Source organism: Canis lupus, chromosome 15, assembly GCF_003254725.2.
Source record: "Canis lupus dingo isolate Sandy chromosome 15, ASM325472v2, whole genome shotgun sequence".
NCBI lineage: Eukaryota > Metazoa > Chordata > Mammalia > Carnivora > Canidae > Canis > Canis lupus.
In genome coordinates this window covers 23,584,471-23,605,110 of record NC_064257.1, presented here as the reverse complement: position 1 = coordinate 23,605,110, position 20,640 = coordinate 23,584,471, and the positions used below count along the sequence as shown (strand labels likewise).

Genomic DNA, 20,640 nt, shown 5'->3' with positions numbered 1-20,640 from the left:
TAAGCAACCAACTCTTGGTTTCAGCTCAAGTCATGATCTCAGGGTCCTGAGATTGGGCCCCACATTGGGCTCCACAATCAGCACAGAGTCTACTTAAGATTCTCTCTCTCTCTCTCTCTTTCTCTTTCTCTCTCTCCCTCTGCCCCTCCTGCTTATGTTCTCTCTCTCTCTCTAAAATAAATACATTTTTTAAAAAAATTAAAATGGCACAACTACAGAAGAGTGTATAGAGAAGAGAATGAAGTCAGCACCACCTCTGTGGAAGCTGGTGAAATAATGCAGAGAAAAAAAGTAAAAAATATGTAAAGTAAAATGATGATAGTAAGAAGAAAGATGAGAGAAATATTGGTAAAGCCACATTAACAAAAAAGTACAGTGAGAAATGAAATATGAGTCAAGTAAAATGTCAAGCATTGGCTGCTGAAATGGGAAAAATAAAGAGCAATAGAAAGTCCAGAAGGATACATTTAAATTTTTATAACATTATAAAAGTTATAATCATGCAGACAGAATTAAATGCTTACATAAGCATTTAATTAAGGACTATAAGACCACTCAAAAAATTTACAGACTGAAACTGTAATACCAATCTGAGAAAATTTTCAGATGTACAAATAATACTACTAATGGCAAGCTGATAATTTTAATTTGTATCAGGTAATGATTTTTTCCACATCTTTTTAATCCATTTTTCTTTCTCCTTTATCCATGTGCACTACTCTGCTTATAAAATAATCAAAGTCCTTCACTTACTACATAAATAAGACCTTTTCTGTATTTTTTGAACTGGCTCTCATTATGACTGCATTTTGAAGTAATGTATACATAGCTAGTCATGATCTTAGTATTCCTGTATGTTTGCAAAAATTTAGGATTAATGAAGGTCAGATATTATAGATAATTTATTACTGATTTCTGATATTCACATTTTCATTATAAGGAAAAATTTAGACATATTTTACTGTCATGTCTAATAATCTTTAATAAAAATATATCCATCAGTTTTATATTTTAAAAAAGCCATTAAGCTTGTTAGCTTGGTTTATCATAATTGAATGTTGGTATTATTGGCATTTACATATCTTCTCAGTAAAATTTCTTTGGTTTTTAGGAAAGATTAGCAGAAGAAATTGAAAAGCTGAGATCCGAACTTGACCAATTGAAAATGAGAACTGGCTCTTTAATTGAACCCACAATATCAAGGTAACATTAAACTAAAATGCTATCTATAGCTCATCAAAAATAAATATGAAATCCTTATGATTTCCTATTGCCTCAAATAAAATAAATAAGTACCTCTTATTGCTCAGCAGGTCTTGCCCTATGTTTACTCCATTACTGATTTACTGTTTCTATATTCAGAAATAATTCTCTAATTTAGTAATCTGTCCTTCAAATACATAATAATAATTTAAATTATTACCTTTTGTATTATTCATTTAGTTATATAGCTACAAATACATAAAAAAATCTAAATTGGTGAAATGAAACTGTATATAAGGCAATCACATCTTATTCCAGAAAGAGGCAACACCTCTTTTCTCTACACACAGAAATGTTTTCTTTTTTTTTTTTTTTAATTTATTTATTTATGATAGTCACAGAGAGAGAGAGAGGCAGAGACACAGGCAGAGGGAGAAGCAGGCTCCATGCACCGGGAGCCCGATGTGGGACTCGATCCCGGGTCTCCAGGATCGCACCCTGGGCCAAAAGCAGGCGCCAAACCGCTGCGCCACCAGGGATCCCCAGAAATGTTTTCAATGCTTAATGTTACGAAAGAAATATCGTTGACTATGGTCCTTGAGCACCTGCCTGTTTTGTTTAGTCAGTTGCAAATACAGAGTGAAGGAGAAATTATACATGTTTTAAAAACAAATAAATTTAGCCATACTCATCTTCTTTGACTCAATTCCTCATGTTGAAAGAAAGAAGCAGTGACATAATTATTTACTCTCTAGATAGATGGATCAATCTTGATGATTCACATATAAATTTTTTTGGTGCTTAGGGCCTTTTATTTAAAGTGAATAAGAAATCCTACAAGGATTTACTCATTTGATCATTTATTTATTAGACAAGACAATCACATCAGCTAATTGAAACTTTTGACCACTGAAGACTTCTAGAAGTCCATTTTTCTTGGTCTCATGTTTATCCTAAGAATGTTAGCTCCACAGGGGCTGGAATTTTGGGGGTTTTTTGGTTGCTATAATCTCAGTACCTAAAACAAATAAACAAACAAGCATTAGTATATTATACTCTCAATAGGTATCATTGAATGAATGAATACCTAATAAAGCATTTTTCAGATACTCAGGAAAGATCAAAATTTAAAAAATTCTAAAGGTGCTTATATTCTCTTTAATGTAAGTATTAATAAAAGTAATGATTTAAGTATTAATAAAAATAAAGGTGCTTATATTCTCTTTAATGTAAAGTATTAATAAAAATAAGGTTCAGTATTTTGAGTATTTCTACCTTCAATTTAATATAAGAAACACAGTTCTGCAGGCATAAAAACACCCAAATAACTTTTCAAAATGTAGGTCTTTAATTTAGAAAATCATGTTTATTTTTCTAAATGCTCTGTTATGATTTATGTATCTGAACTAAAACTATCAATTTAATGATACATATTCACATGGTGACAGAGATGATGATGATGATGGTGTTGATGAAGAGAAGAGCTGATAAAATATCAACAGAGTAAATACATAGAATGAGCATCAACAAGTCAACAAATTTAGTGTTTTTTAATGGAACCAAATGGCCGTTTTGTTGGATTTTTGAGCTTTGGTCTTAGAAATACAGGGTTGTATAATAAAAGGGTGAGTGAGGGAGGGGAAGAGCCAAACAAAAAACAAGACTGTTAAAAATAGAGAACAAACTGGTGGTTACCAAAGGAAAGGAGGGTTAGTAGGAGGGTGAAACAGGTGAAGAAGATTAAGAGTAAACTTATCATGATGAGTACTGAGTAATGTATAAAATTGTTGAATCATTATATTGTACACCTGAAATTAGTATAACACTGTACATTAATTATACTGGAATTAAATATATACATATGTATCCTTGGGGAAAAAAGAAAAAAACAAGAGTTGTAGAAGTATTGTCTCAAGGTTCATCACTGCAATGAGTCATCATGGACAGCCTAATAATGTGACTTTTATCCACAATGAAGGATCATCGTGGAAACTTGGAAACAACATACGAACAAATTTCTTTGATACAACACCTGTAGTAGAAACAAAACTAGACCAAGAATAAGAAGACCAACATTCCTAGATCTGAGACAAATTAATTACTAGCTGTTTGATTTTGGAAAGCCCGTTTTCCTTAATAAGTTCAAATTTTATATGTATTTTATATGAATTGTGTATAAAATAATATGACTATCTCACAAGCTTGCTTTGCGAGGTGAGCAAAGGGTTTTATAAACAGTAAATCACAAATATACAATATTATAGGAACTATTGATAGATAAATGGACAGGATGGAATTTATAGTATGTTATAGGATAACAGTATTTATTGAACAGCAATTACTTATCAAACATTCATGCTTCTGAGTACACAATTTAAAAGGTCATAATAAGGGGATGCCTGGGTGGCTCAGCAGTTTAGCGCCTGCCTTCGGCTCAGGGTGTGATCCTGGAGTCCCGCCATCAAGTCCCGCATCGGGCTCCCTGCATGGAGCCTGCTTCTCCCTCTGCCTGTGTCTCTGCCTCTCTCTCTGTGTCTCTCATAAATAAATAAATAAATAAATAAATAAATAAATAAATAAATAAATAAATAAAATCTTTTTTAAAAGACATAATAAAGGAGAGAAGATGCATGAGAATGTCATTGATCTTACAGGCAGAGACGGTAGGAAGAGAGGAGCTAAAGTTAGTGAATATCAGTAACATATTCTCTACTAGTACCTCATCTGAGAATAATAAATTGAGTTCCAGAACGGCTGGAGAAAGTCTGATTTGGCTCAACTCTGAAGAAAGGTAGGATCTGGGTCATTGGAAGGGACAATGGAAGATATAGCAGGAAGCAGAGAGATGGATAAAAGATGTTCTTTAAGAAAATTCAGACTTGATTTGTCTATGGAAGTTCTTTGGTGAGGTTATATGCAAGAGTAACAGAAGATTCAGGTGAGGAAACTGCGCAGGTTCTTGTCTAAAAGAACCAGTGACTATATTGTAACTTTGACCTCCAAGTGACTAAATATTGTACACCGAAAATTATTTAAAAGTTGAAATATATGGAAATATTGCCTCTGATTTCTGTTAGTAAAGTGGCTCACAGAGCTGAATAAAAGGAGACAGGTGAGAAGTAATGGCTTTAGATGAAGTATAAGCAATGAGCTCCTCTACAGTTGATGTTGGTTCAGGTCTTTGTTCTTTCAAGATCAATTAAGCACTTTCTACTTGCAAGAAACTGTGCAATGGGGATATAGTGGTAATAGTGATGATGAATACATGTTTCAAATGGGAAATACAGAGATACTATGAGGACTATTACAGTAAAGGGAATACCAGGGGCTACAGTAGTATAAGACAACAGGAATTTTAATCTGAGACATTAAAAATGTTAAACACTTAAATTCGTGAAGACTATTTGCAGCAGAAAGGACAGTATGTTCAAAGGCTCGGGATCAGAGGAAAGTGTGAGTTGTTTGAGAAATTGAAAAGAAGTCAATATGGCTAGATGGAGAGAGACAGGAGGCAGTAACTAGAAGTGAAGCTAGAAAGTAGGAGAGTTCTAGATTGTGGAGGGCCTTGTAAAAGGCCATTGAAGAGTTTTAAGTGCTGTGTCAATAGGAGCAGATTTGCATTTTGGTTCATGTTTTTATAAATGGCCTGGAGTTGAGAGAGAAAACAAGAAAATGATACTCCTAGGATGATGAGTTATAATTTTAGAATCTCCACTCTGATGACCATAAAGACACTACCCAAACAGTGACAGGCAAAAGGTACCCAGAATATTCTGAAGTAGATAGTTTAGACTGTATTATAATTAATTTCATTGATTCATTATCTTACCAGTATTTATCAAGTGTTTATTTATGCTAGGAATACCCCCTTAAGCATACAGTGGTGACTAAAAGTCTGGCCTTTGTCTTCATAAAACATAGGCTCTGTTATAGAGGCCTATTTATGAGTATGACCTGGTTCGTTAGTTTTTATATATGACTAATCCATAATAAAACCAGTTTGCTTGATTAAATTTCAAGTTCACCTCTATAAAAAAAAAAACAATATCTGTCCTCTGCTTAGTGGATGATTTCTTAGTTCATTTGCTTTAAAGTTCTATTTGACAAAACAAGGATTTTCATCAGTTAAGTCAATGTCTTCTACTGTTGCAGAAACTAGACTTTACCTACCCTTTTCTCTTCTTTTTTTTGGAGGGGGGTGTTAATAAATTTATTTTTTATTGGTGTTCAATTTGTCAACATACAGAATAACACCCAGTGCTCATCCCGTCAAGTGCCCACCACCCAGTCACCCCCAACCCCGCCCACCTCCCCTTCCACCACCCCTAGTTTGTTTCTCAGAGTTAGGAATCTTTCATATTCTGTCTCCCTTTCTGATATTTCCCACTTATTTTTTCTCCCTTCTACCTACCCTTTTCTAATCTTGCCAATCATTTGGAATTGTTTGGTTTTTTTCCTTTACTTTTTCCACAGAGAACTAATAGAAAGAGCGTAGATCATCAGGAGCCCCAGTTCCAGAGAAAATACAGCATTAAGCATATTTTCTACTGACAATTGATCATTTTATAGGACATCAAGCTGTCACTGTTATCATCATTATTATAGCAATAAGCTGAATTTGTTGTAAATCTATATAGAAATAATTTGTCTAGGGAAACCTTTATTACACTTTGATTACAGTATACTTTATTATCATGGTTATTGAAAATCAGTGTGATAGTATTTTTCAGTTGGAATTTTCCAACTACTTCATCTCTGAGCAGATTTCAGACTCAAATGTGCTTATCAAAAGATTTTTCGTTATCTTTTTGAAACAATGTCTTATCAAAAGCTGAAATCCTATTTTATTTAAAAATAAGTTTATTAACCTTGAGTCAATCTGATTTTAAGTATTTTATTAATTTCCATAGTAGAACTCTGAAAAATAGAGAATTCTAGAACCCCTAAAGTATACACATTTTACTGTTAGATTAGTAGGGAATATTTACAACAGGTACAACAATAAACAACATATATTGATCTGTACACTAAGTAGTTGAACTAAAGAGTATTGCCAGAATTGAAGCCAATGGATCTTAGCTGTCAGTCTTAACACATCTCATTTTACTACCACAGTTGAAAATGATAATTAATGAATAGGCAGGGTTTTCTTTTTTATATTCTAAACAGAAAATCCACTTAACTTTCAAGAATGGACCTGGGACCAGAATTTCTGACACAAGCCTCAGAAGAGATCTTAAAGAGTCATGACAATTCCTTGATTTTTTTTTCTTTTTTCTTGAGAGTTTATGCTTTATTTAAGCAAATGATAGTGATTTTCTGGGAAGTTTAAGTTTTGAGATTAGTTACATTGCATATTGCCTTTTTTTTTTTTTTTCCTTTTTCTAGAACTCATCTAGACACCTCAGCTGAGTTGCGGTATTCCGTTGGTTCCCTTGTGGACAGCCAGTCTGATTACAGGACAACTAAAGTAATAAGAAGACCCAGGAGAGGCCGCATGGGTGTACGAAGAGATGAGGCAAAGGTTATTTTTTTTTTTATTTCAAGTCTTTGATGATTCTAAGTAAATATACTGCTCCATCTTGGATAGAATTTTAATATGAGAGAATTCAAAACGCTAGAAATTTTAGTTTCAAGTGTGACACATGACATATTTTTATAACTTATGTAAAACCGCTGCTAGGTGCCAGAAGTTGAACTAAGCCTTCCCAGGTGTGTCCACATAACCTTATGAATTTGGCGCTATTTTTATACTAGCTTCAGACATAGAAAAAAATGAAGCTCAGAAATTTTAAGTGTTCAACATTATACAGCCAGCAAAGTGATAGAGTCAAAACTTGAACCTCTATTTATGTGGTTTCAAATTCCACGTTTTTTTTTAATCCCTTATGCTGTATTGCTAAACAAATGGACTTTTGCTTGGCTTGACTTACACAGTGATTTTCATATTGTCAATTAAAATGGATTAAATATTTTAATTATAATTACTATTTTAATAAAACTTTGAAGAAACTGTACATAAACTATTGAAAGTGTTATAGAGAACTCTTCATGATAAACTCAGGTGCGAGTCTTTATTCAATCAGTTTGTAAGCTATGTATATTGTCAATTTATAGTTGAATTTTACAGAGAAGTAATTTAGTTCCTTTGTGACTTAAGTATTGTTTGTTCTTCCCAACCACCTTTATCTGTTGAATACTATATAACCTACTTGTCCTTATTTGTACACAGGTTCTTGATACCCTATGTTTTTTAATTGGTACCTGTGTCATCCCTCATAGCAGGCATTCAATATCTCTTAAATGAATGAATAAGAAGTGAAAAAATGAAGAATAAATGAAGTCCATCTTAGTTCTTTTCTCATTTTTAGATGATAAATAAATTAGTGCTGCTTGGTACCAAAACAATTTGTAACAAATGCTAATTCAGGTCCTTAAATATTAAATAAGTACTCTGGGAAATATCATGTGGTCCCCCACCAAAAATCATTTTACATCACCACAAAAATAAAAACCAATTTTTTAAAATGCAAAAAACTCTAGGTCCTCTCTCACATCCCTTCCGCCCCTATCCTCAGATCCCAGCTTTGAAAGACACTGGCAGATAGGTTACTGAGGATTTGTATCGGGGCACCTGGCTGGCTCAGTCAGTAGAACATGCAACTCTTGATCTCTGGGTCATAACTTTTAGCCCCACATGGAGTGTAGAGATTACTTACAAAAAAAAAAAAAAAAAAGATTTTCATTCACATGAGGGATTTATTATATCAAATAAAAAACCATAGTCCTATAAATTAGTGTGCCTTGGGCTTAAAAAAAAATCAGTGAACCATTTAAGTGATCAGAGCAGTGGAGATGAAATTAAATCACTTTTCAATATTATTTTAATTATACTTTGTAAGAATCTATGTAAATGAGGGTTGGGAAGAGAATTATTATATGACTTGTGTGATAATATTTGTAGTATCAGCCTATAATAAGAACGTGTAAGTAAGACTAATTAGTAAAAGAGATGGAAATGCCTCAATACAAGTGAATACAGATTGTTATATTTGGAAAGAAGGAAAAATGTTTCAGACATAGATGCTTTAAATGTTGAGTTGGGGTTGAACTGGAAATCATACTTAAGGTTATCATCATCATTCCTGTGAAAATTCTTGATGTTCATGCTAACAATTTCTGCCAATTACTTCAGATGCCAATGAAGTATTTTATAAAAATAATACATTAAAATGGTAATAATCAACTTTTTTCCTAGGTTAATTATAAAGGCATGTGTGCCTTTTGTTGATATTTTTCAGAATAGTGCTTTGATAATGAGCAGTATGATACATAGGATAATTACTCTTATATTTACCACACAGGTGAAATCTCTTGGAGATCATGAGTGGAATAGAACTCAGCAAATTGGAGTGCTAAGCAGCCACCCTTTTGAAAGTGACACAGAAATGTCTGATATTGATGATGATGACAGAGAAACTATTTTTAGTTCAATGGATCTTCTCTCCCCAAGTGGTCATTCTGATGCCCAGACTCTAGCCATGATGCTTCAGGAACAATTAGATGCCATCAACAAAGAAATCCGGTGAGTTCAATTTTTTTTTAAGGGGTTAGAAGACCTTGATACTAAAAATGTCATAATTAGACCAGAGGCACTGGCATCATCTGAGAACTTATTGGAACTGCAGAATCTCATACTCACACTGTACCTACTGAATCAAAATGCATTTTCATAATATTCCCAGGTTATCTGTACATGTCCTGTATAAAATTAGGACAGTTTTTATAAGGAACATACATGAAACATATGCCAACTAATGATATTAGAGCAATGTAAAAGAATAAAGATAAAATATTCTCTGATGAATTTGAAGGCACTTTTTACATTAAAATTTATTATTTAAATGATATTTATGATAATAAGGTACCTTCCTAAGGTACATTTAACACTGTCATAAAGGTACTAAATAACATGTGATTAATGTGCGGGTAGCTCTTTAAAAGTATTTAGACATCAGAGTGAAATTAACTAGGACTGAATTATTTCATACTAGATGCGAAAAAATACACTTATCACCACACTGGATAACAGATGGTTTCCAAAGAGTAGATTATTACATTATCAAGTTGAAGTTGTACAAGTAAACAATTCAAACATTGAGAAACGTTGATAATTTCCAATTTTAACTTAATATATACTTTCTTAAATCCTAATGACATTAGTAGTCTTTTTTTTTTTTTTTTTTTTTATCATTGACTTTACTAATCCCAGTGAAGAACCTAACTGTGTCTGGTGGATTTACAGTCTTCCAAGTATTGGGAAACTAATCCTAACTAGTTTTTTCTCAAAGGATGAATAGTTTTCACTATTTTGAGCCATGGTTTGTTTTTCTGACTCTAGCTAAATCTGCTGGCGTCCTAATATGATTCACATCTATACAGTTCTCTACTATCATTAGCCTATTGCAAATTATAATAGGTTCTCATGTAGATGACAGTACTTTCTTCCTGGTTTCCTCATGGTGTCTGGATTCCCATCTAATGCTGAGTAACACTGCAGCAAGAGAAGACTTTTTACAAATGTGCTTATGTAAAGTTACCTTTTTACAGACGCTTCAGTTGCTCTTAAGACAAAGAACAAAATATTCCATATTGTCTACAATGCCCCACCTTCCTCAGCATTACCACCTACCTGATTCCATGTTCCATTATACATGACTTCCAATTCTTTAAATGTTCCTTGCTCTCTCCTTTGTGGTTACTGTCCCTTTTTTCTGGAACATTCTCCTCATTCCACACCATCATGCCCTAATTTTTCACCCTCTTTACTCCTACCATGAACATAACCGCCATCCCATGTTTTGTCCTTCAGTTCATTTTACTGTCCGTCAGTCCCTTACCTTCATTAGATTTTAAATTATGTAAAAACAAGAATTGTATCTTGTTTTTCTCACGTTTTATATCCACATCATGATACTTTTCTTGATAAATAATAAGTGTTTCCTGAATATTTGATTAGTATAAATAGAAAAAATAATACAGAACATAAATTCAAACTGAATCACACTTTTTAATGCTATGGAGCTGATTTGACACACTGGATAGTTTTGAAATCAAGTATGTATCTCTGTGATTTTGTTTTCACTGAAAATATATACACACACCTTCAGTAACAATGTATGTCCCTCCGAACTCAACTTTCTTAGATTAGGATAGTAAAGCCCAGTTATAATCTTGGCCTTGACTAATTAAGTTCATACCCTTTTATATGTTTCCTTGCTGACCCTAATAATGTATTTAATATAGTTTTTAATTTGTAAGAAATTAAGAAGTACATACAATTCAAGTATATAGAAATATTCAAAAGAAATAGGCACCTTGGACAGCAGGGGAAGATGGTGGAGTAGGAGGACCATAAACTCACCTCATCCCATGGATACAACAAGGTAAGACTCCTACCAGTGTAAATAATCCAGAAAATGATCTGAAGACTGGAAGAAAAAATTCCACAAATAAAGGTAGAATATATCTGTAAAAATTAGTTGTGGGACTCACAAAATAAAAGGATGTAAAATATGACACCATATACCTAAAATGTGGTGTGAAGTGAATTAAGAATGGGTTCAAACATAAGTAACTATCAACTTAATATAGACTTCTAATGGTAACCACAAATCAGAAATCAGTAATGGGTATGCAAAGAATAAAGAGAGAGGAATCCAAGTGTATCACTGAAGAAAGTGAAGAAATGGAGGAATATTTATCTTGCAACTGGATGTCAAGGGAAACCAGGGTAGCAATACTTACATCAGAAAAATTGACTTGACTTTAAGGCAAAGACTATTAACAAGAGACAAAGACACTATATAATAAATAAAGGAGAAAATCCTACAAGAAGATATAACAATTATAAATATGCACCCAAGACAGGAGCACCCAGATATGTAAAACAGTTAATAATAAACATAAAGAAACTAAACTATAGTAATATGATAATAGAGGGGACTTGAACTTAACTCAATGGATGGATCATCCAAACAGAAAATCGAGAAGGAAACAGTAGCTTTGAATGACACACTGGACCAGCTGGATTTAACAGATATATTCAGAACATTCCATCCTAAAACAACAGAATACAATTTTTTTTTGGTGCATATGGAACATTCTCCAGAGGAGATCACATATTAAACCACAAAACAAATCAACAAATTCAAAAAGATCAAAGCCATACGATGCATCTTTTTTTACCACAACACTATGAAAGTAGAAATCAGCCAAAAGAAAAACCTAGAAAGAGCACAAATACATGGCAGTTAAATAACATGCTACTAAATTAAAAATTAGTGGAGAAATTAAAGAAGAAATAAAAAATTACACAGAAACAAATCAAAATGAAAACACAATGGTCCAAAATCTTTGGGATGCAGCAAAAGCAATTCTAAGAGGAAAGTTTATACTAATGCAGTCCTACCTCAAGAAGCAAGAGAAAATCTCAAAAATCTAACTTTACACCTAAAGGATCTAGGAAAAGAACAAACAAAATTCAAAACCAGTAGAAGGAATGAAATAATAAAAATTAGAGCAGAAATAAGTGATATAGAATATAAAAACAGACAAACAAAAACCAATAGAACAGATCAATGTAACCAAGAGTTGTTTTTTTTTCAAAGATCAACAAAATTGATAAACCTCTAGCCAGACTCATAAAAAAAAGGCCCAAATAAACAAAATCACAAATGAAAGAGAAGAAATAACATTCAACACCATAGAAATACAAACAATTGTAAGAGAATATTATATGTATGAAAAATTGTATGTCAACAAATTGGACAACCTTGAAGAAATGGATAAATTCCTAGAAACATATAACCTACCAAAACTGAAGCAGGAAGAAATAGAAAAATTTGAACAGACCGATAATCAGCAATGCAATTGAATCAGTAATTAAAAAACTCCCAAAAAACAAAAGTCCAGGACCAGATGGCTTCATGGGTGAATTCTACCAAACATTTAAAGAAAAGATAATACCTATTCTTTACAAACTATTCCAAAAAAATACATAAGAAAGGAAAATTTCCAAATCCATTCGTTTTTATTTGTTTAAGATTTTATTTTATTCATGAGAGACACAGACAGAGACACAGGCAGAAGGAGAAGCAGGCTCCCAGCAGGGAGTCTGATGTAGGACTGAATCCCTGTACTCTGGGATCATGACCTGAGCCAAAGGCAGATGCTCAACCACTGATCTTCCCAGGCACCCCCAAATCCATTCTGAGGCTAGTACCACCCTGATACCATAACCACATACAGATATCACAACAGAGAGAGAGAACTGTAGGCCAATATCTCTAATGAATACAGATGCAAACATCCTCAACAAAATACTAGCAAACCAAATCCAACGATACATTAAAAAAATCATACCATGCAATCAAGCGGGATTTATTCCTAGAATGCTAAAGTGGTTCTATATTTAGAAATCAATCAATATAATATATCACATCAATTTAAAAAAAAAGATAAAAACCATATGGTCATTTCAATGTATGAAGAAAAAGCATTTGACAAGGTATAATATCCATTCATGATAAATGCCCTCAACAAAGTAGATTTAGAGGGAACATACCTCTAAAACCTTTACATGAAAAATCCACAACAAACATCATACTCAGTCATGAAAAACTGAGAGCTTTTCCCTTAAGATCAGGAAAAACACAAGGATGTCCACCCTCACCACTTTTATTCAACATAGCACTGGAAGTGCTAGCCATAGCAATTAGACAACAAAAAGAAAGGGAAAACATCCAAATTGGCAAGGAAGAACTAAAACTTTCATTAATTGCAGATGACATGATACCATACATAGAAAACGCTAATACTCCACCAATAAATAAATAAATAAATAAATAAGCAAAAAAAAAAAAAAACAAAAAAAAACTGCTAGAACTGATAAATGAATTAAGGTGACAAAATACAAAATCAATGTACATAAATCTGTTGAATTCCTATACACTAATAATGAAGCAGCAGAAAGAGACACTGAGAAAAAAATCCCATTTGTAACTGCACTAAAAAATAATAAAATAGGTAGGGATAAACTTAAGGAGGTAAAAGACCTCTACTCTGAAAACTATCAAATGTTGATGGAAGAAATTAAAGACAATGCAAGAAATACAAAGACATTCCATGTTCATGGATTAGAAGAACAAATATTGTTAAAATGTCTATACTACTCAAAGCAATCTATAGATTTAATGCAATCCCTGTCAAAATACCAACAATATTTTTCACAAAACCAGAAAAAACTGTCTTAAAATTTGTATGGAACCCTGATAGACCCCGAATAGCCAAAGCAGTCTTGAAAAAAGAAAATCAAAACTGGAAGTATCACAGTTATATTACAAGGCTTTAGTAATTGAAACAGTATGGTTCTGGCATAAAAATAGGCACATTTTCAATGGAACAGAATAGAAAACACAGAACTAAACTCACAAGTATATGGTCAGTTAATCTTCAACCGAGGAGGAAAGAATATCCAATGAGAAAGTCTCTTCAACGAATGGAGTTGGGAAAACTGGACAGCTACCTGCAAAAGAATGAAACGGGGGATCCCTAGGTGGCGCAGCGGTATAGTGCCTGCCTTTGGCCCAGGGCACGATCCTGGAGACCCGGGATCGAATCCCACGTCGGGCTCCCGGTGCATGGAGCCGGCTTCTCCCTCTGCCTGTGTCTCTGTCTCTCTCTCTCTCTCTCTCTCTGTGTGACTATCATAAATAAATTAAAAAAAAAAAAAAGAATGAAACGGGACCACTTTTTTACACCATACATAAAAATAAATTCAAAATAGATTAAAGATCTAAATGTGAGACCTGAAAACCTAAAACTCCTACTAGAGAGCATAGGCAGTGATTTCTGACATCAAACATAGCAACATTTTTCTAGATAGGTCTCCTGAGGCAAGGGAAGCAAAAGCAAAAATGAACTATTGGGACTACATCAAAAGAAAAAATTTCTGCACAGTGAAGGAAACAATCAACAGAGCTAAAAGACAACCTACAGAATGGGAGAAGATCTTTGCAAATGACATATCCAATAAAGAGTTAGTATCCAAAATACGTTAAAAATTTATATAACTCAACACCCCAAAAATAAGTAATTCAATTTTTAAAAATGGGCAGAAGACCTGAACAGATATTTTTCCAAAGAAGACATACAGATGGGCAGTAGGCACATGAAAAGATGCCCAACTTCACTAATCTGGGAAATGCAAATCAAAAGCACAATGAGGTACCACTTCATACCTGTCAGAATGGCTAAAAACAAAAACACAAGGAATAGCAAGTGTTGGTGAGGATGTGGAGTAAAAGGAAGCCTTGTGAATTGGTGGGGATGCAAACTGGTGATGCCCCTGTGGAAAACATTATGGAGGTTCCTCAAAAAGTTAAAAATAGAACTACCCTAAGATCCATTATCACAACGCTATTTACCCCAAATTACCAAAATACTAATGCAAAGGGATACATGCACCCCTCTGTTTATTTCAGCATTATGTATAGTGACCAGACGATGGAAAGACCCCAAGGGTCCATCAATAGATGAATGGATAAAGAAGTGATGTATACATACAATGGAGAATTATTCGGCCATAAAAAGAATGAAATCTTGGGGCACTTGGGTGGCTCAGTCTGTTAAGCATCTCACTCTTGATTTTGGCTCAGGTCATAATCTCAGTGTGGGGAGATTGAGCCCTGCCTCAGGCTCTGCATGGAGCCTGCTTAACATTTTCTTGCTGGGAGTGGGGGGGGGGGGGGGCCGCTGAGGGCCTGGGGGAATGGGGGTGGGATGAGGTAACTGGGCATTAAGGAGGGCACTTGAAATAATGAGCTCTGAGTGTTGTATGCAACTGATGAATCACTAAATTCTGCCTCTGGAACTAATAATACACTATATGTTAATTAAATTGAATTTAAATTAAATTTTTTTTAAAAGAAAGAAATATGTTGCAGGTGTACAACATAAAAATATTTTCCCTCTCCTTCTGACCCTCACCCTCCCTCATTTGTATGTGCACCTGCGTGTACGGTCTTTCTCTCTCTCAAAAAAAAAAAAAAAATGAACAAAATCTTGCCATTTGCAACAACGTGGATGGAGCTAGAGTGTATAAGCTAAGTGAAATAAGTCAATCAGAGAAGGACAAATACTGTATGATTTCAGTCATATGTGGAATTTATGGGAAAAAAAAAACAATGGGCAAAGGGAAACTAAGCAAAACAAAGGAGCAGAGGGGAAAATGGGAGGCAAACCAAGAAACAGAGGCTTAACTGTAGAGAACAAACTGATGATTATCAGAGGGGAAGTGGGTGGAGTGATGAGTGAACTACGTGATGGGTTAGAAGAGCACGCTCCTCATGATGCGCACTGAGTACGGTGTAGAGCTGGTGAATCACTATGTTGTACATCTGAAACTAATAGAACACTATATGTTAACTATACTGGAATTAAAATTTAAAAACTTAATATAGAAAAAGAAATAAGCATCTTCGTAAAAACCGTGACAGTATTTTCATGAAAACTACTAACACTAACTAGAATTTATTTCTGGTTAAGATTTTTCTTCTTTCACGAACTATTTTAACCATTAAAAAAAAAAAAAATCCTCCTAGCTGGTTTCCTAATTTACTAATTCTCCCTTAAAGAAAGGGATCAAATTACTTCATCTGCCACTGCCCTGCTTGTTAATCTGTGCGTCTATAGATAGCTACTATTTGGGGTGCCTTACTTTTGTGGTCTTATTTATTATTTCATCCTTTTGTAGGATTTATATGGGACTCTCTTCCCAACACATTAGGATATTTCAGAGGAAATCTAATTTCTTTCTTTCTTTTTCTTCTTTCTTTTTCTTTCTTTCTTTTTCTTTCTTTCTTTCTTTCTTTCTTTCTTTCTTTCTTTCTTTCTCTCTTTCTTTCTCTCTTTCTTTTTCTTTCTTTCTTTCTTTCTTTCTTTCTTTCTTTCTTTCTTTCTTTCTTTCTTTCTTCTTTCTCTTTCTTTCTTTCTTTCTCTACATCAGAACTCTAAAGATCAATGGATTGTCATTTATTTTTCTAAATAAACTGAACATATAGGTAGCATTGGATTTCCTGTTTAATTAAACTTCAGTCTACTTCTTACTCAGCTTATCTCTCTAGATTTGACTCTCCTTTATGATTAATACAATGCCTAGAGTTCATAACTACAATTTATTTATAGAAAAAACATTTCTTCTGAAAGTCATTTCCCACCAATCATCTTAAAATACAAAGTTTATTTTCTTTTATTTTAAGAGGAGGTGGTTTTTCCATTGGAATGTGTTTAAAGCATTAATAATGTGCTATGTTACCTGATTAAGCCTTCCCTTGGGATTCTGATCTTTGGGTGAACTTAAAGTGCATCCATGAAAATAAACTTCAAAGTAAGAGAATTCATATTCTTTTTAAAAATATTTTATTTATTTGAGAGAGAGAGGGAGGGCAAGAGAGAGAGCAGGAGTGGGGGTTGGGGGCAGAGGAAGAGGGACTAGCAGACTCCCCACTGAGCAAGGAGCCCAGCGCAAGGCTCCATCCCAGGACCCCAGGATCATGACCTGAGCCAAAGGCAGACACTTAACCCACTGAACCACCCAGGCACCCTACAGTTCACATTCTCTGTGAAACTGAACTTATAATTTAGAATAAATGTGCCTCAGTATTTTTTGACTCAAGTTTTCGAGCAGTTTAAGGTTCATGCAAAGTTGAGAGTTCATGCAAAGTAGAGAGATTTCCCATCTATGCTCTGACCTCACACATGCAAAGCATCTCTTACTGTTAACACCTTTAACCACAGTAGTTTATTAAAAGTGGTGCACCTTTACTGACACATAATAATTACCCAAATTCCATTGTTTACATTACAGTTAACTCTTGATGGTGTACATACTGCGGGTGTGGAAAATGCATGACAAGATTCCAACATTATGGTGTCATACAGAGCATTTTCACTGCCATAAAAACCGTCTGTGCTCTGCATATTCATCCCTTCCCCCACCCTGATCACTGACAACCACTGATCTTTTTACTGCACCCATAATTTTGCCTTTCCCAGAGTATCATAGACCTGGAATCATATAGTATGTGGCCTGTTTAGATCGGCTTCTTTTGCTCAGTCTTATGCATTTAATGTTTTTCCATCTCTTTTCATGGCTTGATAGCTCACTTCTTTTTAGCCCTGAATAATATTCCATTGTCGGTATAAACCACAGTTTATCCCTTCACCTACTAAAGGAGGTCTTGATTGCTCTCACGTTTTGTCAATTACGTATAAAATTGCTATAAACATCTGTATGCTGCTTTTTGTGTGGATATAAGTTTTCAGCTCCTTTAGGTAAATACCAAGGAACATAATTACTGGATGATATGGTAAGAGTATATTTAGTTTTATAAGAAACTACAAGACTGGTTTCCAAAGTGAATATGCAGAAAGAAAACTTTGCCATGATCATAACCTTAGAATTAAGGACTATATATCATAGGAGATCACAATAAGCCATTTGTGGTTAAGAGGAAACTAAGAGGAGGTTACTAATCTCGATTTCTTAAATCAACTACTGGTACATAGTTTCATTATAACCATATACAAAATGTGTATACACTCAACTTAAATAAGATATTATTAAAAAAATAACATATTGCAACCCAACTGAAGCTCTTTGTTCTTTGCATCTTTGTAATAGCTAATTTATATATATTCTTGAAGCGTCTCCTTAAAGAAGAGTAATTAGTGCTTTGTCGTCTCAAAAAGGATTAATAGCAACAGTTAAAACAATTTCTTTAATTATGTATGCATGTGTCTATCTACCTATGGATAGATCATCTCCATAGTATTACATTGCCTGCTGCTTATTTTTTAGTTGACTTGACTAAGTAGGTAGCATTAAAAAAAAAGTCTCAAAGTTTTATTTGACCAAATGATAATTATGAATGACCATTCATTGAAGGTTCTGTCAACTGTACTTTTTCATCAGGTAGGAGGTAAAATTCAAAATCTTTGTTGGGACCTGAGTTTCTAAAATTTTCATTCAATGACACCTCATTTCAGCTGTAAGATTAGGATGAGTGGCAGAAAAAAAAAAGGATTAGCAGCAGAAATGATCTAGGCAGGGGATCCCTGGGTGGCGCAGCGGTTTGGCGCCTGCCTTTGGCCCAGGGCACGATCCTGGAGACCCAGGATCGAATCCCACATCGGGCTCCCGGTGCATGGAGCCTGCTTCTCCCTCTGCCTGTGTCTCTGCCTCTCTCTCTCTCTCTCTCTCTGTGACTATCATAAATAAATAAAAGTTAAAAAAATAAAAAAAATTAAAAAAAAAAAAAGAAATGATCTAGGCAGGCAAGGTTTTAAAAGCGTTAGCAGGTGGGAAAAAAAAAAGTTTTAGCAAGAGGTAGTACAGAAAGAGTTAAACTAAAAGTGGGGAGTAATTGTACATCATTTGAAAAAACAAAGGATTTTCTAAATTTCAGCCAGAAAGTCTCCAGAATTTATTGAAAGTTATACTGCCTTCAAGAAAAGGATGTAAAATGTTCACAGGGTTATTTATTCATTTATTTATGTGAATTCCAATTACTATCTTAGCAGCATGAAATGGATCCAAATTAAGCTGTATCTTTCAGGCTAATTCAGGAAGAAAAAGAATCTACGGAGTTACGCGCTGAAGAAATTGAGAATAGAGTGGCTAGTGTGAGCCTGGAAGGCCTGAATTTAGCAAGGGTCCACCCAGGTACCACCATCACTGCCTCGGTTACAGCTTCTTCGCTGGCCAGTTCATCTCCTCCGAGTGGACACTCAACGCCAAAGCTCACCCCTCGGAGTCCTGCCAGGGAAATGGATCGGATGGGAGTCATGACACTGGTATGATGATGTACACAGAATATTTGCCCCCATTAGGTTTAATGGTTCATTAGCTGATACTTACTGGGTGTTTATTCTAAGGACCTTCTTTGGTTTTTATGTTTTTTTCTTTTTTTTCACAGCATCCATATGTAGTAGGTGCAACTATTAATCCCATTATGAGATGAGCAAATGTAGCCTACAAAGGTGTCCTTTTCTAAGGTCACATGATAAGTAAATAGAAGAGCAGCAATCTAAATATCACAGCAGAATGACTTAAAGTATTAAGTAAATTTTTACTGATGATATCTTGATGAAATAAATTGTGACTGGGTATTTTATTTTTAATGCAATAAATCACAAAAAAATTAGTATATTTGGTTCAATAGAACAACATGTAAAGTTAACATTTTAAATATAGATAATATAATTTTAATAAGAAAAACCATCAAAAATAATAGTGCAATTTCCTAATTTTGTTTTAGAATTTCATGTCGACATGTTTACCCTTCTTTATTCTTTAATTCTTTATGTCATTTATTTTTATATTTGGGATTAAAAGTTGGAAACCTAAATTAGGAGGTACCCTGAACCTAACTGAGAGAAAATCATAGTGCCCTTTGCTAGAAATAATATAGAGACACCTTTAGAAAAAATGATGGGAATGACTACTAAATGGTATAATGTTTAGTCACTTAATTCTGATGATAACATCTATAAGTCTGAGGGTATCACTGCAACAATGAGTAGAGGTACCTAGGATCTGAGAGCGTGAGTGAATAGCTCATGTTCAACACAATAAGTGGAACCAGATTTTTCTTCAAATTTACTGACACAAAAGCATGTACTATTCTGTCCCTTTTTTGTAATTACTTGGGTATATATTTAAATGACAGTAATGAAGACTTAAATATTCTGAACTATTTTTGGAGGCAAAATTCTATTTTTATAGTGAATATTAAAACTATACTATTAAAACAATAAAATTTTAACTAAAAATGAGTTTGAGGATAGAAATTAACTAAAAACAAATCAATGAAATAACAAACAAATCAAATAAACAAATCAATAAAACAAATCAATAAAATCAATAAAATAACTAATAAAATCAATAAACTAACTAATAAAATCAATAAAATAACTAATAATCTTGTAGCACAGAGCAATTAATTTAGCATTCAAGGCAAGGAAGCTTTATTATTATTATTATTATTATTATTATTATTATTTCTGTCCTGCTGTTCTTCCTTACATTTTTGCAACATAGTGTTTTGCTCTTTTAAAAGTATTTCCGTAAACATTAGTATCATAACCCTTAGTAGTGTTATTATTTTATACTAATAAAATAATGTATTTCTAATCATTTAGACATGATGTTTGTATATATATGAAAAAGATGCCACAGCTTTCATGCATTTTTGAGCAGTTAGTCATAAATAAATCAGTGGTAAATGAAGATTATTGTATTGTAATTAGAGTACTTAAACATATTTAAAGCATTTCCTGAAGGTAAAAAAAAGTACTTAAAATGTCCCATATCTG

General features: G+C 33.7%; 1 protein-coding gene across 1 annotated transcript in view; it reads left to right on the top strand.

Annotated features, from left to right (window-relative positions):
- The window catches only part of PPFIA2 (PTPRF interacting protein alpha 2), a 473,118-nt gene that overhangs the window by 378,647 nt on the left and 73,831 nt on the right, over positions 1 to 20,640 (top strand). Inside the window, 4 exon segments of the mRNA XM_025438989.3 lie at positions 1,112 to 1,203; positions 6,592 to 6,727; positions 8,568 to 8,788; positions 18,882 to 19,119. Coding sequence (XP_025294774.3) covers positions 1,112 to 1,203; positions 6,592 to 6,727; positions 8,568 to 8,788; positions 18,882 to 19,119 — 687 coding nt within the window.